This window comes from Phoxinus phoxinus (assembly GCF_949152265.1).
Source record: "Phoxinus phoxinus genome assembly, chromosome: 18".
Taxonomy (NCBI): domain Eukaryota; kingdom Metazoa; phylum Chordata; class Actinopteri; order Cypriniformes; family Leuciscidae; genus Phoxinus; species Phoxinus phoxinus.
Genome location: NC_136893.1, coordinates 3,170,463 through 3,198,216, shown reverse-complemented (window position 1 = coordinate 3,198,216; position 27,754 = coordinate 3,170,463). Strand labels below are relative to the sequence as shown.

Genomic DNA, 27,754 nt, shown 5'->3' with positions numbered 1-27,754 from the left:
TAATCAGCATTCATTTTATATCAAATACAAAAAAATAGAGATTTAAATCATGTTGTTTTGACACAAAATATGCTTTAGACTAATTAAATATATATGAATATATTCCACTCTTAATTGTAATTTATTTTAAATTTTTATTTAAAGATTATTCAATATAGATAATTCACCGCAAATGCTAAATTCATGTATAAAAAAATATCGACATCTTAGTAACAGCGGTTACACTTTATTTTAAGGTGTCCTTGTTACGGTGTTAAGTATTAACTTATAGTAATTAACTACATACTTTCTATATAATTAGGGTTGTTAGGGTTAAGGTTTGGTTTAGGGTTAGTTGCATGTAACTATGCACAATTGACTGTTATTACTATGAAACTTCATAAAACATAAAAAAAATGAATAAAAATAAAATATCTATCCATCTAAAACATGTAAACTTTCTGTACAGTGTATATTGTAATATTGAAATAATAATAATAATAAACCCCGCCCACTGCTGGCGTTGTACACAGAGGAGCTACAAGATGGCGCAGGCAATATTTGAGGTTCTGGAAGGTATTAATGCACTTTATTTAAAATCCTCCAGCATATGCACGAGCTATAATGTATTATTTTATGTTTGCATTGAGAATGCATGAGCGCGCGACACGAACAGGCCAAAGAAACACGTTTTACACAGTTGTTTCGCTTCATGCTAATGTCATTGTGTTTGAATAGTAAAAGAGTATTTTTTTAAGATATATAAATAATAATAATAATAATAGCAGCACAGGGTTGCGGTGGATTTGAAGTATTGAGTGTAATGTGTCTGAGGAGAGATTGATGTAGAGGAGGGAGGAAGAGCGATCAGAATAACAGCCTCGTGCCATCATGGCGGAGGGAGACACACACTTCACTGGAAAAGCCACTAAACACACACGAACACTCTCATGTTTAGGGCAAAATAGCTATTCATATTCATATAAGTAGTTATGTTTGTGTCCACAATTGATTGTTTACATGTTACAGATGTTCTCTTTTCCTAAACTGATAGTAGACTTCGTAGTATGATAGCAGGAAATGGTCATTTGATTCTGATAATTTTTTAAATTGTATATATATGCACATGAAACTGCTAATAAAATAATATAAAATCTTAAACTGACCAAAGTGTTTAAAGGGAGAATGTTACATTAAAAACATACATTTAACATTAGATGTTAAATCCACTATTGTTTTATATAGAATTGTTCTAGTCTATAACGTTACAGTATTTAATGCAATTACATCAGAACTAATTAAATAACAGAAAATTAGGAGTAATCCCTTATTTTACTTTTCATGGGGAAAGTAATTAAATTACAGTATTAAAATATTAAGTAATGCATTACACCACCAACACTGTATATACTGTATATATATAGTGCTGTCAAATTGATTAATTGCGCCTTACATACAAGTTTGTAAATATATAATGTGTAGTATATACTGTGTGTGTGTGTGTGTATTATGGGTGTTAAACGATTAATCGCATCCAAAATAAAAGTTTGTTTACATAATAAATCTGTGTGTACTGTGTACAATTATTTTGTATATATAAACACACACACATGCATGTATAAATTTAAGAAATATTTGCATGTATATACTGTATATATATTTATATATAATTGATATTATATATATTTTATATATAAATATATTTTACTTAAATATATACATGCATGTGTGTGTATTTATATATACAAAATAATTATACACAGTACACACACATTTATTATGTAAAAACAAACTTTTATTTTGGATGCGATTCATCGTTTACAGCCCTAATATATATATATATATATATATATATATATACACACACACACACACACACACACACACATACATATACTATATATATATATATATATATATATATATATATATATATATATATATATATATATATATATTATATACACACACACACATACATATACTATATATATATATATATATATATTATATACACACACACATACTGTATATATATATATATAAACACACAAAATTGTTTGATGCGATTAATCGATTTGACAGCACTATATACTGTATATCAAATTAATTAAATAAATACATAATAAATATATAATAAAAAAAGAGTGTGAAATATTGATATTAGTTTCAATAATCAAAATAAAGTATGCAAAGACAGGGACTTAAGGCAACTAACTACATATATGTAGGTAACAAGTGCTTGAGAAACAGTTTAGTGTCATTTTACAAATATATTTGCATAATGCTGCATTTGACCAATTAGAATCAAGTATTGCAGAGAGTCATGCAATAATGATTATTAATACTATAACTCAAGTAACAGTCCTGTAATGGACTTTGAACTGGCCAAATTGTCAGGTAGTAAGTGGTTGGTTTGTTGAATAATTGATGGATTGATTTATTGATTAATCATATTTGTCCTGTGTAAGGCATGGACAATCAGACGGTGCTCAACGTCCAGTCACTGTTAGACAGTCAAGCTGGTGTTTTGGATCCAGGCTCACAAAATGTCTCAGGAACGACCATCCAGCCAATGGGTGAGACTTATTCATGCACTTATATGAACAAAAATTCTAGTTTATCATAATGTAGTCTGTTAAAGGCAAAGTGTGCATTTGTATCAGTGTCATTTATTTATTGTATCATTTATTTATTATTATTTTGAATTAACTTTTATTTTTAGATATTTAATATATTAATCTTAGTCATTTTGTTATTTATTTTTGTCATTTTTCTTCTAAGGTTCTTTTAAGGTTTAAATATGTTTTTTAATTTCAATTTTAGCCGTTTTATTATTTTATTTCAGTTAGGTTATCTAATTATCTAGTATTTATATTCATATTTAATTTACCTAAAACAATTGTTTTAGTTAATAACAATGATTTTTATATACATAGTATTGATTTAAATATTTAGTAGTATTTAAATATTTCTTGGTATTGTTTAAAATATTTTTTTATATTTTCAGTTTTAATTGTCATTTTAATTTAATTTTTGGTCATTTTGTCATGCGTTTTTGCATACATTTTTTTTTTTGCATTTCTATTTAGCTGCCATTTATTTTTTATAGTTTTAGTCTTAGTAATTTTAGTACTTAATTTTACGTTAATGTTTGTTTTTCATCTAATATTCAAATATATTTTATTTCAGCTTTATTTTTAACTACCTAAAAGGATTAATAATAGTCTTAGTTAATGATAACAACTAATGATACATTTTGTAAATACATATATAATGATTTTTAAATATATTGAAAAATGTTTTAAGTTTTATTTTAGTGTAAGTTTTAGTAATAATTAGCTTTTGTTATTTTCATTTGTCTTTTTATTTAGTTTGCACTTCAACTTATTTATTTCAGTTAGTTTTTTCATAGTATTTTCAGTCTAATATTTATTTTATTTCAGCTTTACTTCAAATACCTAAATCAAATAAATTATATTTTAGTTTTAGTTAACAATAACAACACTTATTTGTAGTATATACATAGTAATTATGCATTTCTGAATGCTTTTTCTGCCCGTTCTTTTTTCTCAAAACTCTGATTATTCTTGTATGTCACATGACACCTGCAGACGATGATGACGTCTTTCTGTGTGGGAAATGTAAGAAGCAGTTCAACTCTTTACCGGCGTTCATGACACACAAGCGTGAACAGTGTCAGTCCAACACGCCGTCTCTGGCCACCGTCTCTCTGGCCTCCAACAACGCCTACACCTCCGTCCCGTCCATCAGCACTGGACCCGCTAACAGACAGGTAACAGGACACTATGAAGCACTATTAGACACTATGAACCACTATTAGACACTATGAACCACTGTTAGACACTATGAACCACTGTGAGGCACTATGAACCACTATTAGACACTATGAACCACTATTAGACACTATGAACTAATATTAGACACTATGAACCACTATTAGACACTATGAACCACTATTAGACACTATGAACCACTATTAGACACTATGAACCACTATTAGACACTATGAACCACTATTAGACACTATGAACCACAATTAGACACTATAAAACACTATTAGACACTATGAACCACTATTAGACACTATGAACCACTATTAGACACTATGAACCACTATTAGACACTATGAACCACAATTAGACACTATAAAACACTATTAGACACTATGAACCACTATTAGACACTATGAACCACAATTAGACACTATAAAACACTATTAGACACTATGAACCACTATTATACACTATGAACCACTATTAGACACTATGAACTACTGTGAGGCACTATGAACCACTATTAGACACTATGAACCACTATTAGACATTATGAACTAATATTAGACACTATGAACCACAATTAGACACTATAAAACACTATTAGACACTATGAACCACTGTGAGGCACTATGAAACACTATTAGACACTATGAACCACTGTGAGGCACTATGAAACACTATTAGACACTATGAACCACATTTAGACATTATGAACCACAATTAGACACTATGAACCACTATTAGACACTATGAACCACAATTAGACACTATGAACCACTATTAGACACTATGAACCACTATTAGACACTATGAACCACTATTAGACACTATGAACCACAATTAGACACTATAAAACACTATTAGACACTATGAACCACTATGAGACACTATGAACCACTATTATACACTATGAACCACTATTAGACACTATGAACTACTGTGAGGCACTATGAACCACTATTAGACACTATGAACCACTGTGAGGCACTATGAACTACTGTGAGGCACTATGAACCACTATTAGACACTATGAACCACTGTGAGGCACTATGAACCACTATTAGACACTATGAACCACTGTGAGGCACTATGAAACACTATTAGACACTATGAACCACTATGAGACACTATAAAACACTATTAGACACTATGAACCACTATGAGACACTATAAAACACTATTAGACACTATAAAACACTATTAGACACTATGAACCACTATTAGACACTATGAACCACTATTAGACACTATGAACCACAATTAGACACTATAAAACACTATTAGACACTATGAACCACTATGAGACACTATGAACCACTATTATACACTATGAACCACTGTGAGGCACTATGAACCACTATTAGACACTATGAACTACTGTGAGGCACTATGAACCACTATTAGACACTATGAACCACTGTGAGGCACTATGAACCACTATTTGACACTATGAACCACTGTGAGGCACTATGAACCACTGTGAGGCACTATGAACCACTATTTGACACTATGAACCACTTTTAGACACTATGAACCACTATTAGACACAATGAACCACTATTAGACACTATGAACCACAATTAGACACTATGAACCACTATTATACACTATGAACCACAATTAGACACTATGAACCACTATTATACACTATGAACCACTGTGAGGCACTATGAAGCACTATTATACACTATGAACCACTGTGAGGCACTATGAAGCACTATTAGACACTATGAACCACTGTGAGGCACTATGAACCACTATTAGACACTATGAACCACTATTAGACACTATGAACCACTGTGAGGCACTATGAACCACTATTAGACACTATGAACCACTGTGAGGCACTATGAACCACTTTGAGACACTATGAACCACTATTAGACACAATGAACCACAATTAGACACTATGAACCACTATTATACACTATAAACCACAATTAGACACTATGAACCAATATTATACACTATGAACCACTATTAGACACTATGAACCACTATTAGACACTATGAACCACTATTAGACACTATGAACCACTATTAGACACTATGAACCAATATTAGACACTATGAACCAATATTAGACACTATGAACCACTATTAGACACTATGAACCACTATTAGACACTATGAACCACTATTAGACACTATGAACCACTATTAGACACTATGAACCAATATTAGACACTATGAACCACTATTAGACACTATGAACCAATATCAGACACTATGAACCACTATTAGACACTATGAACCACTATTAGACACTATGAACCAATATTAGACACTATGAACCACTATTAGACACTATGAACCAAAATTAGACACTATGAACCAATATTAGACACTATGAACCACTATTAGACACTATGAACCACTATGAGACACTATGAACCAAAATTAGACACTATGAACCAAAATTAGACACTATGAACCAATATTAGACACTATGAACCACTATGAGACTAATATTGATTGGGTTTGTATATTCCTCAAGGTGTCGACGTACATCACTGTGCCGCAGTCTCCGCTCACACACACGCTGGTCCAGGGAAACGTGTTGGTCAGTGACGAGGTTCTGATGTCGGCCATATCAGCGTTCAGCTCTCTGGATCAGCCAATGGCAGCCATGCAGGGATCCGTACAGGTAAACACTGGGTGAGGGTTCAAGTCGGCATCAAACAACAGTTGTGATATTCTTTTCTCCTCTATTGTGACGTATCCGAGTGAAACGGCTTCTCAAACAAGAACAAATGTAGGGGCGGGGCTTGTGGATTTGATTGGGATGGTTGTGGTTTGCTATTGGTGGATCTGATGTGAGTGACCGGTTGCCCCGCCCACGTCATCAGAGAAGAGATGCTGTGAAGTTAGATAAATGAAATGGTGACCTTTGACATGGTGTTTTTCAGAGCAATCTCAGCATGCACGCGGGATCCTCGTACCTCCAGCACCATCATCAGCCCCTCCCCCCCACACAGGCCACGCCCCTCTCCTCACAGGTGTCCTCCAGCCACAGTAACTCAGTGGTGCAGGTGTACAGCACACTGCCCTCTATGGCCGGAGGCGGTACTGCAGAGGTGCCCGCACTGGGGCTTCAGTCCTTTCAGTCCATTCAGGTACAGCGCGGTTAATTAATGGTTATGCTAATTTCACCAGTATTAAAATAGCGAAATACACACAGTTTGACAGAGATTGTAAAATCTACAGTAATATAATTTACCCTGTTTCATGTTCTGAATATTATTATTACCTGAATATTATTATTACATTAGATTATTAATGTAAACAGTGTTATTTTTAGTATTATATACACTATTATAGTATGTATTATTAATTTGAGTTAGCTTTTAGCTTCTTTATTTTAAGGTTTAGTCATTTTGTTAAGTAGGAAGTGTTATTTTAGTATTATTTATATAATATTATGGTATTACTTAATTTACTTATTACTTATTTTGAATCTGATTTTATTTTTATATTTCCCGTTTACATTTTAATTTTAGATTAAGGTTCAGTAATTATATGTGCTTTTGTTATTTGGATCCGTTTGTTTTTTTAACATTATTTTAGCTTTGATTTATTTTATTTCACTTTTAGTAATTTTAGTACTTCAACTTACACTTTTTTATTTCAGTTATTTGCATAGAAAACATTTAACAATTTTCTCAGTTTTTTTAATTTGAGGTTTTTCATCTAATATTGACTTTTTTTCTGCTCTATTTAATTAATGAAAACTATTTTGAAAAGTTTAAGTGTTAGTTAACAATAACAGCACTGCTAATAGTTTGTTTTTTTAATTCTATTTAGCTTTAATTTATTTAATTTTAGTTTTGTAATTGTAGCACAGAAACATTACTTGCAACAAAGTTTTCCATTATTTTATGTTATTATTATTATTAGCTTTATTTCAATTACAATTATAATTTTTGTTTTACTTAACAAAAACAACACTGGTTGAAAATAAAAGTATGCCTTTGTAAGTAAATTTGTTGTAATTAGTGCTGTCAAATCGATTAATCACATCTAACAAAAGTTTGTAAAATATATGTATATACACATACATTTACACATTTTTTAATAGATGTGATTAATCAATTTGACAGCACTAATATTTATATTTTCTCTAAAAGTATTTGTGAACAGCTTTAAATAGGTGTTGCCTATAAATAAAGATTAATTATTATTAAATCAAGGAGGCCATGTCTGGTTAATAAATAAAAACAAATGTGCATATATGATGGCGGTTTATCAGATTGTTGAGCATTTAATGACCTGACGTGACAGATCCCCAGTCAGTGTGTGGAGGGCCAGGTGTTCAGCGCCGCGCCGGTTTACAGTCCAGGTAAACACACCGCCAAGAACAAGAGCTGCACCATCAGCACAAGCCTCTCCGAGCTGGCCGAGTACGACAAGGTCATCATCCCTAAGAGAGCCAGAACCTCCAAGAAAACACAGGATGGTAGTTTTTACATCATCTACACCAGAAAACCTGCTGGAATATGATATGTATTTCAATAAGCAACTACTGATCAAAGTTCAAAGTGTTAAATTGATCAAAAGTGACAATAAAGACATTTATTAAGTTAGTAAAGATTTAAATTTCAAATAAATAGTAATATTAATCAGAATTAGTCATATTATACTGATTTCTGAAGGATCATGTGACGTGAAGACTGGAGTAATGATGCTGAAAATTCAGCTTTGATCACAGGAATACATTATTTTTAACTATATATTCACATAGAACAAAATTATTTTAGATTGCAATAATATTTCACTGTAAAATTTCAATTTTGTTCAAATAAATGCATCCTTGGTGAGCAGAATTTAAAAGACATACCAAAACTTACAATGGCAAGAGCACCCATTGAAGGAAATGTGTGACATGACTGGATTATTTAAAGTAAAAACAACCTTATTGTGTTCCAGCAGGACAAACCAAAGGAAAAGCCCAGAAGCTCAAGTGCAATTACTGTGACAAAGTGTTCACCAAGAACTTTGACCTCCAGCAGCATATAAGAAGGTAAACCATACCATTTATATCAGTCTAAAAATCATGATATTAAAGGGTTAGTTCACCCAAAAATGTAAACTCTGTCAGTAATGACTCTCCCTCATGTTGTTCAACCCCGTTAGACTTTCGTTCATCTTCAGAACACAAATGTAGATATTTGTGATTAAATCTGAGCGCTGTCTCACTCCTCCATAGGCTTCTGTTGTAATTGAAACTTGCCGGCCCAGAAAGTTAGTAAAGACAATGTTTAAAATAGTCCAAGTGACTACAGCGGCTCAACCTTAAAGGAGAACTCCGATCAATTTTAATATTGAGCTCAATTTTTAGTAAATTTGGAGTGCTGTCAATACAGAGAACAACGGCAAAAATCGGTGTTGCCTACACCGTGTTATCCTCTTTTTAAAATTTGCACCCTATTGACTTGAATGGGGCAAATTTTAAACCTGCTTTTATCCTCTTATCATCCTTGATGTGTCATACAAGTGCCCAGCCATGTTGAGTGATTCCTTCAGAGTGAACACAGTGAATCTGACTGCAGTAGATGTGAAAGATATTAATAAAAATTATGTTATATCAGTCAGCGCACAGACCTGTATTTACTTCCTGTTTTCGGTCGAAGTCCAAAGTAGTCGATTGTCGAGTTCACGCGCGTGATCATAGGTAACTAAACCTATGCGCGTGAACTCGACAATCGACTACTTTGGACTGATGATAAGAGATGATAAGAGAAATAAAAGCAGGTTTAAAATTAGACCCCATTCAAGTCAATAGGGTGCAAATTTTAAAAAGAGGATAACACGGTGTATGCAACACCAATTTTTGTCGTTGTTCTCTGTATTGACTTAAAGTTCTCCTTTAAGTTTATCAAGCAACGAGAATACTTTTTGTACGCAAAAATATCTATGTCAGAACGTAGGCTCACTATTGGCCAGCATCACACACATGACCAGCGTCGGCCAATAGTGAGCCTACGTTCTGACGTACAACCCAGAAGCGCTGCGCTGTTACACTACGGGAACTCACTCAGAGGAACACACAGAAGAACATCAAGTCCTTATTTTTGCGCACAAAAAGTATTCTCGTCGCTTGATAAACGTAAGGTTGAGCCCATGGGCGTCGGAAGCAAAAAGAAAAGTGTGTGGGTCCTCCCCCAGAACAATGTTACTGGAGTAAATTCCATTTCATGTATTCTGGTGCCTTTTAATTAAACAAGTAAACTTGGGCGGTTCTTTGCCTCCACGTCGTGCATTAAATGCACAGCTATCCGTTGATTATCCCGCTGCTGATACCATGGTCATTTGCCAGCATCGAACACTTAAAGCTGTTATTGATGTTTGCAATGCAATATTTGACTGGAAGGGAACAACAACGGGCGGTTATTTTTGTCAGTTGCGGCTCGTTGAGAAATATTATGTAGCGATTTCAGCGGAAATGGAGTTTAATTCATTAGGGCGTTCCTCAAGTGGACTGGATTTGACTGACGGCGCTCTGAAAAGCGAACAGACATGCGCTGAATGTAAAAGTGAGTGGGTCCAATATCATTGGTCTTAAAAAGTGGGTGGGTCTTGTCCCACCCTTATACAATGTTTCCGACACCCAAGGTTGAGCCACTTGGACTATTTTTATTTTTTTAATTTAAAGAAACAGGGACAGCATACAATAAACATTAACCTCAAGAGGGCAGATGCATTGTACCAGGTTTTAGCTTAAAAGCTCATTTCCACCCGTAGTCCCTGGGCAGGCTGATGGTATAATAAAATACATAATACATTAATGAAATTTACAAGTCTTCACATGCACAATTTGATTTGATAAAAGCCATTTCTTTGCCAGACGTGAGAACGTGTAAGAGTTTGTGCTTATCAGCTCTATGGGCAACATATTCCAGTGACAAGCGGCCACACAAGAAACATTGTCTTTACTAACTTTCTGGGCCGGCAAGTTTCAATCACAACAGAAGCCTATGGAGGAGTGAGACAGCGCTCAGATTTAATCACTAATATCTTCATTTGTGTTCTGAAGATGAACGACAGTCTAACGGGGAACAACATGAGAGAGAGTCATTACTGACAGAGTTTACATTTTTGGGTGAACTAACCCTTTAACAGCATGAAATAAAAATGTTTTGATGCAAAATAAACCGTGACTAGAGCATAAACAGACCCGCAGTGACGCTCTCGTCCTCCTCTCTGCAGTCACACGGGTGAAAAGCCGTTCCAGTGTATCGTGTGCGGCCGAGCCTTCGCTCAGAAGTCTAACGTGAAGAAACACATGCAGACGCACAAGGTTTGGCCCGCCGGGGTTCACAGCACCGCCTCGAGGATGCCCATCACTGTCCGCGTGCTTCCTCTCAACAACCACCAAAACCCACAGCAAACGGAGGAAGAGGAGCACGAGCAAGGTGAGATCACACCAGTCAGTCCACAGAGTGACTTACTAACTAGCTAGTAGCCCTTTAACTCCTTCCTGGTTTGTTCCGGATTTTCTGACTTTTCAGTTTGATCCGAATCAAAATGACAGGTGTGAAACCTCCCCCGATCCACGGTCCGGACCACACAGGCGAAATCTGGTCCATGAAACGAGGTAGTCTCGGTCCGGATCAAATGGCGCTTTTCCATTACCAGTACCAGCTCGTCTCGACTCGACTCGGCTCGCTTTTCGCTCCGTTTTCCATAGCAGTTTCTCCACAATAGTACCTGGTCGTCATAGCGACGCAGGAAACTGCCGTGACGTAATCTTCTACAGAACACACACCCGCTACCCACACACACACAGGACAATGGAGGAAATCGAGTGTTTTGCTTTTTTACATAATATTAGTAATGTGTATATCACGCAATCTCATTTTGAAAAACGTTATCATCTCCGCGTAAACTTCAAAAACGCGAATCTGTGAAAACGCTGAAGGCGTGCACATGCGCGTCTAGTCTATAGGTATGCGCGTTTGAATATATATGAATATATAATCGAGTGTGTTGTTGTTTTACATAATATTAGTAATGGGTATCTCACGCAATCTCTGGCCAAACTATTTAACCCTTTCACACGTAAGTTTAAAATATTCGAATTGACCCCCCAGCGTGAGTTTTTCAAGGCGACCGTTACATGAAATACATGAAAGTTAGTGGCTGGTGAACTGGGAGAAGAATAGGGTAAAATTTAAAACTATTTACACAATGAATCAAATTAAATGGCGGTCGGGATTGAATCGTAACTTTGTGAATCGATTGGTTACATTTGTGTCAATACCCAGTGCTCTGAAATGATATAATGTCTGAAGCTCATTGGTCTGGCCTGGTCTTTAGCCATTGAAGAGCCGGACGCTGAGGTCCAGGAGACGGAGGAGGAGAAGCAGAGCGACGGGACGAACACCAACAAGCAGATCATCCTCATCGACAGCTCGTATCAGTGCCAGTTCTGCTCCGACAAATTCAGCACATACTTCCAGCTGAAGTCTCACATGACCCAGCACAAAAACGAGCAGGTACCACATCTGTCAACAACTGCCATTAAACAGGTCAAAATATTCATTATGAAACGGTTAGTTTTCAATCCTTGATTCTGATTGGTCAATAGCTGTGTTTTATTCACGATAAAACACGACCGCTTCACCCAACGGCTCTATGTATCACTACACAACACCCCTAGCAACCGCGCTTAGCAACGCAAACACATGTTTGATCTCATTGATATTGTTCACTGAAGCTACAGTAGAGTATTGTGAGAGATCGAGTAAGCGAGTGTACCTGCATTTACAGTAGACATAGCATTTTCCTTCAGGTCAGTCCTATATATTCATAATTTAAAAAAATCAGTTTGAATGTCCGCTGCGATATCTTGTCCTTTTAACAGTTAAAGGATAATTCCGGTATTTAACACAATGGGTCTCATTCATGAAACACAAGCAGAACTAATTCTTGTGTAAATCGTGTGTAAAGTGGTTCTGGCGTAAATTTTCGGATTCATTAAAATGTTCGTATTTTCCAAATGTTAGTTGGTACGAAAGAAATCCACACCTGCTCCCAGTCACGCGTAAATATGCGTTTAACATCCGAACGTTTTGCTCATTAATAAGGCTGCATTTTAATTCACCTTAATCGGGTACATATTTACACAGCATTTTGAAAAAATATTATATATAGTAATTACATATGTTTTTTCTTTTTACTTTTATTATGAGAGCCAGTAATAACATCTGCAAACGGAAAACTTTAATCAAATAATTAATTGCTTTCAATAGGGCTGGGCTATATTTTTTCGAAGTGAACTAATTTGTTTTTTTTGCAGTCAAGCTTCATGTCGAACCATTTTCTTTTCACTTCTGGGACTGTTCGATTAACAGATGAAACTCTTCACTTCTGAACTTCTGATAATAAAACTTCAATTTCTGCATCTGAGAAATTGTTCTTTTTCATTCGCTTTTGAGAAGACATGTAAAATCCTTCTCTTGGTGTCATAATATGATGCCCATATATAGTTGTCAGTCGGATTTAATGGGCGGGATTTATGGTAATTGAGAATGAGCGTGCACGCGCGTCCCATTTACGCCTGATTGGAATTCATTAACACACACACAAGTTTCACTATCACATCTGACGTTTACGAAGTATTTGTGAATCAGGAGAAGAGTTTTCGGGAAGGTCTCTTTACGCGCAAATCACTCACATATTTACTCGTATATTTACGAATGTTTCATGAATGAAACCCTTTGAGTGTATTTTGGAGTTTGTTTTGGATGAACAAGAGTGGTGGACAAAGACATTTTGACAATGGTTCCTGTCTCGACTTTTTGACTATTTTAGAATTGCCCATGACCGCTTTATAATGGGAGTCTATGACAAACATGTCCTTAAAACAACCCTTAACGTTCGTTTTCAAAACTGTGCAACTCACCGAGTGGTTAGTGGTGTTCGTTGATGATTAAAAACATGTAGCGTAGCGAAATACAGTTTCTGTCGTGTTTTATTTGGCATTTTGTAAAATCCCATTGATTTTTGTTGGAGGACTCATTGCTCGTTGATATTACTGCGCTACCAGAAACGGAAAGGAGGCTGTTTACATTTGGTTGTAGTCTTTTATAGTCTTTTCGCTCGGAGTGTGCCAACGCTTCAGACTCTAATATCGAGCGGAAGTTTATACGCGGCTGTGAGGTATGGTATCTGAAAACATAGTTCCACTATAGAAAAATAAACGGATTGAAATCATACATTGCGACGATATATTTGTCTTTAATCATCAACGAACACCACTAACCACTCGGTGAGTGGTTCCTGTGTTGTGATTGGACAGTAGATTAGCGCACGTTGCCTGGAAAGGTCACGCCTCTTACCGTAACGTGGAGATGCACGCGCTCAGTGTTATTGTAAACATGACCAAACAACAGTGATTTGACTCCGGGATGAAAATAACAGCGACAAACACTCTACAAACGCAACTCTTCCTCTTCTCTGTAGGAGCGCAACAAGACCACGCCCCCTTTTGTGTGTATTCCTGTGGGCGGAGCTTAGTCAAAAAACGGTTCTAGTGACGTCATTAAAGCAGGAAGTAGAGGATGTAGTCCGAACCGGCCGTTCGCTGTCGGCTTTGAAAGGGGACTTCTGTTAAATCAAATATCTCGCTTGGCATTGAACTTTGAGCTTTATAATTTTACAGGTATTATTTATGCTCTGACAGCAACATCACACACTAGCTAAAGTTTAAAAAATGGGATCACGAAGAACAGGACCTTTAAAATCATAATTGAAATGGTCACAAACGAATCGAATATTTAGTTTTATAAAAAAGTGTCCGATTCCCGACCTCAAGTATTCGATTGCAGAATTGGAACGGATTTCCGCTTCCCAGCCCTATGGACGGATAAAGTTATTCTAAGCGCATGTTGTTGTTGTGCAGGTGTACCGCTGTGTAGTGAAGAGCTGCTCTCAGACCTTCCAGAAGCTGGATCAGTTTCTGGAGCACATCCACACACACCAGGAGCATCTGACGTACCGCTGTCACCAGTGCAGTAAAGTCTTCCCGTCGCTCTTCGAGCTCGGCCTTCACCAGTACTCCCACAGCTTCTGTCCGCAGCAGAACCAGCGCAAAGAGACCAACTACTACAGGTCAGACGCGCTCACAGCAGCACAACACCAGCGGGAATCAGAAACACACTGGCAGCTACGGTAACATGCAACCAAATAATCCGTTAGTAATCGGACTCAAAAGCCTTAAAGGAACACTTCACCTCTGGAAAGATGAATGTGTATTTAAAATGGGTCATTTATGTAGAAGAAATGTGAAATTATTTTTGAATTTGGAGCCTTCTAGACTGAGAAAAGCCAGAAAATGTATTTTTGGCTTATGGGGATGAAAGACAACAACTCCCAGAATGCACTTGCTTCGCTGCCCTAGGAGGCCACGCCTACCGGTAAGAGATCGCAGTAAACAACAAGGCTATGCTACTAGTGAGTCTCCGTGAGTCTGCCCAGTATTTTGATGTCGCCCAAAATGTCCAGGATTCGGCTTTTGCGTTCTACAGTCGCCATTCCTCATGTTTACTGTGACGACCAGGAACGAGACTGACGGCCGCGGAGAACGATGCGAGCCCGGTGGCGTGATTACTGATGAGTGGCGCCGGCGCCTGTGAGACGCACCGGTCTCGTATCTCTCACGGAGGAGCGGGAATTTTCCTAGCAATGTTAAAACGCACATCAAACGATCACTTGTTTAGCGTTCATGTAAACACTACATTCAGATTCACCGATCGGAATGAATTCAGTTAGATTGAAACAAAAGGTGTGCATGTAAACAATGAATGCGACTGCAGAAAGCAAAAGCCGAATCCTGGACATTTTGGACGATCTCGACGGCCGGACATGTCCGGGAAAAAGAGGATGGTCACCGCTACTACTCAGCTTTCTCCACAGAATAAGAAACTGTTAGCTTAGCTTCCAAATAAAGAATGGCTGACACTATATGTACATTCTGTGAGTGAGATCCCTCTATGGGCGGGTTGAAAATATGCGGAACAGCGCCTTCTACTGGATAAATGATGAGCTAGTGTTTGTAGTCTTACCCTTATTCAAAGAAATTTGACTTCCTGCTTTTTATGATGCAAATTGACGATTTTTGCGTCATAAAAAGCAGGAAGTGGAACACTTAAATCCTTATTTCTCCCATCTCAGGGGAAAATAAGGGAATAAACCATGACCATTCGAAAATGTGACTGGGTTTCTAAAGATACAAAGTCTAATGCAAATGGGTGAAGTGTTCCTTTAATGTGAACACCTGAATCGATCCGATTGAGCTCGATCCAATCATGTAAACACTACATTTAGATTCATCAATCGGAATGAATTCGGTCCGATTGAAACAAAAGTTGTGCATGTAAACGTAGCCACTGTTCTTCCTCAGCATTTTTGTCTCATTTTCCAGTAGAAACATCTAAACATTCTTAAAGTCCCCCTGAAGTCGATCATTTTATCCCTTAAAACTCATCACCAAAATGACATATTTAAACGTTTCTCATGCCTTAGAATAGCTTAAATGTAACTCTACACCCTTGCCTCATTTAGTATACGCGGTTCTATGAATATGCAAATGAGCCCCGCCTCCACTCACTCACTCACTCAGAGATCCACTGGTTGACGATCACACGTTGATCTGATTGGTTACAAGGTAGTGTGTGACGTCAGAAACACCAGCGATTTCAAACCGTGTTTTTGAGACCGTCTTTGGTTCACTGCAGTTTAAAGCAGAAAATACTCAGCAATGCTGTCGACTTATGAACTTACACATGGTGTGTGTTAAAGCAGATTAATAACACCACATAGACACATAAACAACATTAAAAACTTGATTTTCACCACAGGGGGACTTTAAAATCAGGATACATTTACTTGAGAATCAAAATGACTAGTCTTGTTTTCTAAAAAAAAAACTATAAGATCTAATAAACTTGAGTAAGATATGTATGTAGACTGTCACTGTACGATGATGACACCTATTGAATCGTAGGTTAGTATAGAAGAATAAAACATCATTAGCATGCGCTACTGGTAAACAAATACAGCAAGATGCACCACACTTTGGTAATTGTGGTTTTATGTGCGATTAAAAAAAAGAAGAGGAAGAGAAAGAGGAGAATATGGACACGGCCATTTCTAGGGAAAAGAGGCCAACTTGGCATGCCAATGTTGCAAATGGAGCTTGAGGAAAGTAGTTTTAAGTTTTAGCGCCATGTCGCATTGATCAAAACGCCATTTCATGTTGCATTTTTATTGGCTAGTCAGTAGACGTAGGAGATGATCATGCTAAATAGTCGCAGGATATCTTTGGTCGTCTAGCGTGTCATAGTGGAGGCGTCTGCAATGCTTCACAACGTCCCGACAGAAAGACTAGCGTGCTGAAAAAAAAAGTTCATCCCTCCACGATGGCTTTGACCAATAGGAGCACAGAAGCTCTTCCGTTCACAGCTTTCTGGCGGCCATACTTAGGTACACCTTCCCAGATATTAATATTAGGGCCTCATCTGGGCCATCTATGGCACATTTTGCTCAATTCTGGCAGCGGCAAAGGTCACATGGGCCACACACATCAAGCGGACTCTTTAAGGTGAGTTGTGGCTTGCTGTGTGCGGCCCAGATGAGGCCCGGATATGTATACCATTGCCAGCCATACTGAGTCATTCGTCATAGAAGAATGTGGGCCACAACTGGGTCAGATGTCATTCGCTATCTGGGATGTTTCTTGTCCATGACACACCGAGAATTTAGTCCAAGTCCAAATCACATAATCTGACAAAGTGAGAATCGTAACAGACATTAATATAATTTAGTCTGAACCCGGCATTAAGAGAGTTTCTGCTTAAACCGAGAACAAAAATCTGCCAATGGTGTCATAAATATAAACTCATGTTTTCTTTGAGTTAAGTGTTTTTTTTTCTGACATCGATTGACAGATATTTGTTCTTGTTTATAGCAGAAACTCGCTTCATTTGGATTTTTCAGAAAACAAAACTAATACAGTGCTATGCATAAGTTTAGACACCCATGCTAAAGTTGACTAAAAAGAGGAATAAAAAATCATCTTTTGGAAATTGAACTTAATGCCTTAATTTAAAAAAATAGGAAAAATCCAACCTTTAAGGACACCAATTTTCTTTGTGAATGAATAATGTATCGTAAATAAATAAATGTTCTTCCTTAAAATACAGGGTGCATAAGTTTGGACACCACTATGTTAAACTCCCATAGAGGCAGGCAGATTTTTATTTTTAAAGGCCAGTTACTATATGGATCCAGGATACTCAGCATCCTGATAAAGTTCCCTTGGCCTCTGGAATTAAAATAGCCCCACATCATCACACACTCTTCACTATACCTGGAGATTGGCATGGAGTACTTTCCATAAGATCATCTCTCAATGCAAATCAAACCAGCTGTTAGGCTAACTGAAATAAAACCATGCCAATCTCTAGGTATGGTGAAGGGTATGTGATTATGTGGGGCTATTTTAATTCCAAAGGCCAGGGGAACTTTATCAGGATGCAGAGTATCCTGGATCCATGAAGTAACTGGCCTTTAAAAATAAAAATCTGCCTGCCTCTATGGGAGTTTAACATAGGGGTGTCCAAACTTATGCACCCTGTATTTTAAGGAAGAACATTTATTTATTTACGATACATTATTCATTCACAACGAAAATTGGTGTCCTTAAAGGTTGGATTTTTCCTATTTTTTTAAATTAAGGCATTAAGTTCAATTTCCAAAAGATGATTTTTTATTCCTCTTTTTAGTCAACTTTAGCATGGGTGTCTAAACTTATGCATAGCACTGTATCTAATTTAGTTAAATGAAAGATAAAAAAAAATACTGAGGAAGAAAACATTTTTTTCAGTGCATTACCCAATATTAATATCACAAAAAACTTGATCATGTCATTTTCTCCATAGAATAAGAATATGTATCAGCTTTAATGCACTTATCAAAATAACCAGTAACACTTTACAATATGGCCTAATTTGTTAACAATGTATTAACTAACATGTTCTTATAGCATTAATGTTAGTTAATAAAATATGGCGACAGCACCAGTAGGTCACAGCGGTGATAGTTGATGTTGAACGGCTCCTGTGTGAACTGGTTTTTTGTGTTCAGATGCATGAAGTGTCAGAGTAAATACTCCACACAAGAAGCTCTGGAGCAGCATCTGCTGAACGCCACACACAACTACCCCTGTCCACACTGCATGAAGGTACTCCACACACACCACAGTTAGCGCTTCATCTTCATTTACCTAAAGCCTTCTGTAATTATGTTCTGTGCCGTTGCCCTTTTATATCATTATTTTTTAAATATTTCTATTTATTTTTATTTCAGTTTGTTTTAGTTTTTACTTTAAGTTTTCCATTTAATATTCTTGTTTTATTTCAGTTAACAAAAAAATACTTTTAATAAATTAAATTTTTGTATTATTCATATACTGTTATAATATTTATTACTATTTTAAATGTGCTTTTAATCTGACATATTCAATTTAATTTAAATTTTAGTAATTTTATGTGCTTTTGTGATTTTAGTTTTTTTCTATTTTTATGTCAGTATTTTAAAAATATTTCTAAATAACATTCATTTATTTTTATTTCAACTTAACTTTTTTTAAAATAACTTAATAAAAAAAAATGTAATTAATGAAAATTGTTAATCGTTTCAGTTTTGTTATTATTCATAACCTGTTATAGTGTTTATTACTATATTGAATTAGCTTTTTATTTTAATTTTAGTTTGTTTTAGTAATTTTCGTTTGTTTTTTAATTACATTTTCTAATTAGCTTTCATTTATTTGACATTTATTTGGGGCGACAGTGGCTCAGTGGTTCATGTAGTAGATTGTCTACAAACCGGAAGGTTGGTGGTTCAATCCATGGTTCCACTTGACCAAGTGTCGAGGTGTCCTTGAGCAAGACACCTAACCCCAGCTGCTCCTGACGAGCTGGATCGCCTTGCATGGCTGACACCGCCGTCGGTGTATGAATGAGTGAGTGAATGGGTGAATGTGAGGCAATATTGTAAAGCGCTTTGGTGGCCATTGGGTCTGTGAAAGCGCTATATAAATGCAGTCCATTTACCATTTTACCATTTTATTTTTATTTAAGTTTTTAATCGTTTTAGTACCTTAGCTTAAACTTATTACAATTTGTTTCTAAGGCAACATTTCTAATATTCATTTTAGGCTTTTCATTTAATATTTATATTTTATTTCAGTATTATTTCAATAAACAAAAATGAAAATTTTTAAGTTTTAGTTTTAGATTTAGTCCAACCATAGCGGAAGGAGTCTGTGAAAAGCATCACACTGGAGAATGAAGAATCACTGTCAGTGTGTGTGTGTGTGTGTGTGTGTGTGTGTGTGTGTGTGTGTGTGTGTGTGTGTGTGTCTCGCAGGTGTTTCCATGCGAGAGGTATTTCCGGAGGCATCTCTCCACTCACGGTGTCGGTGGCAAGTTCAAGTGTCAGATCTGTAAAAAGTTCTTCAAAACCGAGCACTACCTCAAACTACACACACAGATCCACTCAGGTGTGACGCTTTATTTGGTGGAAATGTCCTTTACCCGTTCATGCAGTTTGATTGTTATGTAGTTATATAATTTTTATATTAGTTGCATCAGAAATTATTAGCTTTAAATGCTTTTTCAGATATGATCTTTCATGCAGTGTGTAATAATGCCGTTTGTGAATGTAAAAGGTCTGCGAAGAATCAGAGCTGAGTAGACCAATCACAACAGACTGAGTCATCTGACCAATCAGAGCAGAGTAGACCAATCACAACAGACTGAGTCATCTGACCAATCAGAGCAGAGTAGACCAATCACAACAGACTGAGTCATCTGACCAATCAGAGCAGAGTAGACCAATCACAACAGACTGGGCGTCTGACCAATCAGAGCAGAGTAGACCAATCACAACAGACTGGGCCGTCTAACCAATCAGAGCAGAGTAGACCAATCACAACAGACTGAGTCATCTGACCAATCAGAGCAGAGTAGACCAATCACAACAGACTGAGTCATCTGACCAATCAGAGGAGAGTAGACCAATCACAACAGACTGAGTCATCTGACCAATCAGAGCAGAGAAGGCCAATCACAACAGACTGGGTCATCTGACCAATCAGAGGAGAGTAGACCAATCACAACAGACTGAGTCATCTGACCAATCAGAGCAGAGAAGACCAATCACAACAGACTGGGTCATCTGACCAATCAGAGCAGAGTAGACCAATCACAACAGACTGAGTCATCTGACCAATCAGAGCAGAGTAGTCCAATCACAACAGACTGGGTCATCTGACCAATCAGAGCAGAGTAGAGCAATCACAACAGACTGAGTCATCTGACCAATCAGAGCAGAGTAGACCAATCACAACAGACTGGGTCATCTGACCAATCAGAGCAGAGTAGACCAATCACAACAGACTGAGTCATCTGACCAATCAGAGCAGAGTAGACCAATCACAACAGACTGAGTCATCTGACCAATCAGAGCAGAGTAGACCAATCACAACAGACTGGGTCATCTGACCAATCAGAGCAGAGGAAGCTTACGGAAAGGCGGGGTTTAGAGAGACAGAATCGTGTGTGTTTTTACCTTGGATGCATGTAAACCTGTGTAAGAGAAATTATGAACCTTTAAAATAGCAGAATAGGGGCACTTTTTAAATTAAGCATATTGAAAGATTTATTTTTCCAAAAACAAACAAGTAAATGAATGACTCTGCTGTGATGGAGTATCTGATGAGGTATGAAGTTAAGTGAGGTCTTGTTCTGCAGGGGAGAAGCCGTATAAATGCTCCGTCTGCGAGGCCACGTTCAACAGGAAGGACAAAGTCAAGCGGCACATGCTGATTCACGAACCCTTCAAGAAGTACAAGTGTCCCTTCAGGTGAGTGACAGGTGTCAGATCGGCAGAGAACATCAGTCGCGTGTGAACGTGCGTCATTATCTCTGTTGTGTCTCCTCTGCAGGACTCATGTGGGCTGCACCAAAGAGTTCAACAGACCGGACAAACTCAAAGCTCATATTCTCTCTCATTCAGGTGAGGACGAGCAAGCCTCAAATCTGCATATATACATGTGTGGTGAAGAGTGTGTGATGATGTGCGGCTAGTTTAATTCCAGAGGCCAAGGGAACTTCATCAGGATGCACAGTGTCCTGGATCCATGAAATAACTGTGCCCGGTTGCATAAAGCACCTTAAGTGAAATTTTCCCTTAAGTTCGCCCTTATGTTCCCCTTAAACCTTTGGGTGTTGCAGAAAAATACCCTTAAGTGTTACTTAACGGTTTTTTAAAGTGAAACGTCATAAACACTTAGAATTTCCCTTAAATGCTGTTTTTTCACTTAAGTAATCCCTTAAAAAGCGTTAAGTGTTGCATAAAACCCCTTAACGGTCATTCCTTTAAGTATAACATAAGGTTTGGAAATCGTAACCTTAAAGGATAATTCCGGTATTTAACACCTTGAGTCTATATTGTAGTTTGTGTTGGATGAACAAGAGTGGTGGACAACATTTTTTTGACAATGGTTCCTCTCTCGAGTTTTTGACTATAAAAGAATTGGCCATGGACCCATTTAACATTGGAGTCAATGGGCATGTCCGAAAATGTCATTAAAACAGCCAATAATGTTCGTTTACAACGAACATACAGTTTCGTTTACAACGAAATACAGTTTCTGTCATGTTTTATTTGTCATTTTGTAAAATCCCATTGAATTCTGTTGAAGGACTGAGTGCTCGTTAATATAAATGCGCTACCGGAAACGGAAAGTGGGCTGTTTACATTTGGTCGATGTAGTCTTTTTGCTCGCTTCCGTTTCTCATAAGGCTAGCGAGCAGAGCAACTGTGACCGGGAGAGTAAGCCAAATAAACAAACAAAACCTTGAAAATATTGAAAGACGTGACCACTGACCAGTGCAATATGAATTTGAACTCGACTGTGACCGTGAGTGTCCCGCGAGACATAAACATCGGTTATCGCCATCAAGTGGTCGGGAGTGTGCTAACGCTTCAGATTCAAATATTGAGCGGAAGTTACACGGTTGTGAAGTGTCTGAAAAAATAGTTCCACTATAGCAAAATAAACGGATTGGAATCATATATTGCGACGATATATTGTTTATAATCATCAACGAACACCACTAACCACTCGGTGAGTTTAACAGTTTTGTAAACGAACATTATTGGCTGTTTTAATGACATTTTCGGACATGCCCATTGACTCCAATGTTAAATGGGTCCATGGCCAATTCTATTATAGTCAAAAACTCGAGAGAGGAACCATTGTCAAAAAAATGTTGTCCACCACTCTTGTTCATCCAAAACAAACTACAATATAGACTCAAGGTGTTAAATACTGGAATTATCCTTTAAGAGTAACGCGGACAAAAAATAAGACGACATGGCTGAATTTATGGAACCAGCTGAAGATCATTATGTGCCAAGAATAATTTTCAGGGATAGGAAATTGAGTGGACCATTGGACCATCTTATCGATGAAAAATTGTTGCAAGAATACGTTTTGATCAACGCGCAATGTTTGACATCACTAACAAACTAGACGGCTACCTTGACCGTGTCACACATCGCAACCACTCTTTACCTGCGGTGTTACAACTGCTTATAGCACTGCGTTTTTTTGCAACTGGGAGTTTTCAGACGATAGTGGGAGATGTTTTCCACGTTCATAAGTCGTCTGTCAGCAGAGTGGGTCACCGGGTTGCGGGGGCTCTTTCCCGCTAGTGTTAGTGTTTTGCGTATCTATGGCAACAACAGACTTTTATAACGTGAATCCAGGATCGCTGTCGTGAAACACTTAAATGTTTCCCTTACCTAAGAGAATCGTTTAAGAGATTATATGCAACACCCTTAAGTTATTCTCTTAGGTAAGGGGAAATCGCCCCTTAAGTGTCATACTTAAGGTGCTTTATGCAACCGGGCACTGGCCTTTAAAAATAAAAAATCTGCCGGCCAAAAATAAGGGTTAGGGTAACCCTTCTCTCTCTCTCTCTCTCTCTCTCTCTCTCTCTCTCTCTCTCTCTCTCTCTCCTGCAGGTATTAAGCCGTATAAGTGTCAGTTCTGTCAGAAGTCGTTCAGCCGCCGCGCTCATATGCTGGAACATCAGCGCTCACACACAGACAACTACCGCTTCCGCTGCTCCGCCTGTAACAAAGGCTTCACACGCCAGAAATACTACAGAGATCACAAGTGTCCGCTGGCGGGGGCCGCGCAGGGACGGGACAACAGCAGCGAAGGTACACACACACACACACACACGCTCGCTCGCTCACACACACACACACACACAGAGACAGACAGACAGACAGACAGACACACTCACTCGCTCGCACACACACACACACACACTCGCTCGCACTCACACACACACACACACACACACTCACTCACTCACTCACTCGCACACACATACACTCGCTCGCTCACACACAAACTCACTCGCTCGCATACACACACACACGCTCGCTCGCTCACACACACAGACAGACACACTCACTCACTCGCTCGCACACACACACACACACACACACACGCTCGCACTCACACACACACACACACACACTCACTCACTCACTCACTCACTCGCACACACATACACTCGCTCGCTCACACACATACTCACTCGCTCGCACACACACACACACACACACACACACGCTCGCTCGCTCGCTCACACACACACTCTCGCTCGCTCACACACAGACACACACTCAATCAATCACTCACACGCATACACTCACTTACTCACTCACACACACTCGCTCGCTCGCACACAAACACACACACTCGCACACACACACACACTCGGTCGCTCACACACACACACACACACACTCGCTCGCTCACACACAGACACACACTCAATCAATCACTCACACGCATACACTCACTAACTCACTCACACACACTTACTCACACAAACTCAAATACACACTCAATCACTCTCACACACAAACACTCTCATACACACTCAATCACTCATACACGCACTCATACTCTCTATCACACACACACACATGCGCACACACACACATATGCGCGCACACACACTATCAAACTCACAAATATATTTTTTAATATACACTCAAACCAAAATATATTCAGACTCCTTCAACATTTCTCACATTATCACAGTTTATTCGCTTTAGTTTAGAAAATGGTGATAAAATATGAGTTAAGAACTCAGTTGATATTTCACTGGTTTTGTCCGTCCTTCTGTTAGACTCTCACACATGAATTATGTTGAATATCTGTCAGCTGTTAAATGTAACTACACAATTAGATAATACCAGTTTAGCTCAACCAGTGACCAAGCAATGCTTCATTGTGTTCAGTGTGTGTGTGTGAAAAGAGCATTAGCAGTTACAGAAAAAACGATCAGATTATGATCATGATCAGAAGATAGATGTTACTGGTAGTCACTGTATGAAGAATCTTTGGGTATAATATGTCCCAGTTTACTTTATTTTGCTCTCCTCACTTACATAAATGAACTATAGTGTCCTGCACACACTAGTAAAACAATATCAAAAATGATATCTGGTGTCTGAATAATTTTTGGTTTGACTGTATATATAGATACATATATTTACACAACTTTTTATTACACATTGAGGTGACGGATCTTCTGCCATGGAGCCTGACGAACACGGAGAAAGCGAAGAGGAGGGCGATGATGATAATGATGATGATGATGATAACGAGACGCAGCAGGAGGGGATTATGGGAATGGATGGAGAGGAGAAACAGACGAGAGAAGAAGAAGAGGAGGAAGAGGAGGAGGACGAGAGGAATAATGAGACGAGACTGGATCACATGCAGGAAGAAGCCCGAGCCGTCAGACTGCTCTCTGAACCCATGTGCTTCCAGGCGGTGGACTGATGAAGATCTCCATGATGAAGAGTTTTTTTCACGCTTTATAAAACGCCGCGAGCGTAACGAGGCGCTGAGCGTCTTTTACAGGTCGCCGAGAGTTGAAATGTTCAACTTTGGGTAAAACAAACTGTGTGCTCATCACTGTCTTACCCAGCCGTCCAATCACAGTGGAGGAGGGGCGGGGCCAACCGCCACATTCTGCTTGTACAACGTCAACAGATGACAAGCATAATATGGAACAAAATCATTTAAAACAAGAGCCAGAGAATATGTTACATTGACTGACATTTTAATATAGAAACACAAACAAAATATGTGTGAAATGAGACACTAGTAACACTTTTGCAGATATTCTGTATCATAACAAGCTAAGTGTCTCAACTGAAAAAAATGCAGCGCTGCCAAAACGCTCTCAAGCGCTCACAGCTAGCGCTCAGCGGGCTAAAAACACTGTGGTGGACACGCGGCCTAAAGCTGAGATGTATTTTGCACCTGTATTTCCCAGAATTGACCCGTCGCAGGGAGTTTGATTGACAGGTGATCTGACCAATCATACTTCGCCATCCGCCATTTTGTCCGACAAAGCAGTCAGGAGAGTTAGTAGATTAACGGGAGGATTTGAGCTTGAGAAGCGGAGTGTACTGACGTCTTTCCGCGGTTAAAACAACATTCCTTCTGATGTTCATTCATGTTTATTTGATGCTATAAATGAACTAGAAGGAAGAGATGTTCGGTTCACGAGCGTCTTTAACTGAGGCGACACAGCGATCTGACAGACACATTAAAGAGCCACAAAACGGTATTTATTGTTTACATTTCTTTTAAAAAATGACCAAATTTGAAAGGTGAGACTTTGTTTAATATCAAAAGTAACCGAAAAGTAAGCTGGTCTGTGTGTGTCAGTGTGTCGTCAGTGTCTCTCTGCTCCGCGATGTATTTTTCACTGCGTGAGAACATGGTGTGTGTGTGAGAGCGGCGTAGCTTGTCGGGCATAGCGACAGTAACTAAGGGGGGCGGGTCTTTGCGAACGGTCAATTCACACACTTGCGTAATGTTGTTTACGAATAGAGTGGAGCAGGGATGATGTCCATTTGTTGGCCAACCTGGAAGTTCGCATCTCCCTGGTTCCCTCGACAGAAACCCAATCGGAGTTTTTCATTGGCTTTTAGATTATCAGATTATTTTTTGGATTATTAGATTATAAAAATAAATAAAAAAACTCTACGATCAACAAAAGTAAATTATACTTACAAGATAATTTTCACAAATTAACTATTTTTATGAATTTTTTTTTATAAATCGTTGAAATATTAATGTCTGGGATGCTGTGAGCACGCAGACTGTAGTGTACACCATAAATTATTCTTATGTTAAATGTGTAGTATGGATAAATAGTTCATAAACGGCTGCTGAGTATAAATGATGCGAGTATAAAAGTATAAATGATGTTTTCTATCATTGTCAAGGGAACATAAACCCTGTTGCTGATCTTTAATATTTCATATGTTTTATATTAAAACATTATTGTTAGAAGATTTATTTTTTCTCGCATTTGTTGAGAATGAGATGAACTCAGACTGTAACCTGACACAGAAATAAAATATTGAGCTGGATTACGGTTATCATGTCTTGTTTTATGCTTGTCCATAAATCGTGCCGTTTATGAGATATTGACCAAAAACTTGATAAAATGCTGTTGTTATTGTTAACTAAAACTATTACAAATATTTTTTGGTAATTAAATAATATCCGAGGCAGTTCGACTTCACAAGCGCATTTCTTTAAACACACACACACACACACACAGTAATGAAGTTTATTCTCGTAATGTTTCGACTTTATTCTCGTAATGTTTCGACTTTATTCTCGTAATGTTTCGACTTTATTCTCGTAACGTCTCGACTTTATTCTCGTAACGTCTCGACTTTATTCTCGTAACGTCTCGACTTTATTCTCGTAACGTCTCGACTTTATTCTCGTAACGTCTCGACTTTTTTCTCGTAACGTCTCGACTTTTTTCTCGTAATGTTTCGAC

At 37.8% G+C, this 27,754-nt stretch overlaps 1 protein-coding gene across 2 annotated transcripts; it reads left to right on the top strand.

The window, feature by feature from the left end:
• Window positions 1-498: 498 nt before the first annotated feature.
• Window positions 499-27,331, top strand: znf341 (zinc finger protein 341). Of its 2 annotated transcripts, none has more exons than XM_079589595.1 (16): window positions 499-555; window positions 2,451-2,558; window positions 3,594-3,775; window positions 6,277-6,426; window positions 6,689-6,895; window positions 8,061-8,235; window positions 8,706-8,799; window positions 10,986-11,191; window positions 12,096-12,274; window positions 14,683-14,891; window positions 18,927-19,023; window positions 20,214-20,346; window positions 21,599-21,710; window positions 21,793-21,863; window positions 23,880-24,080; window positions 25,460-27,331. In XM_079589595.1, exons 1-16 carry the CDS (start codon window positions 525-527, stop codon window positions 25,723-25,725), a joined length of 2,421 nt encoding a protein of 806 aa, XP_079445721.1. In that variant the 5' UTR covers window positions 499-524; the 3' UTR covers window positions 25,726-27,331. The 2 variants fall into 2 exon arrangements, with proteins under 2 accessions (XP_079445721.1, XP_079445722.1); XM_079589596.1 differs by having other exon boundaries at window positions 500-555; window positions 8,709-8,799.
• The last annotated feature ends 423 nt before the right edge of the window (window positions 27,332-27,754 follow it).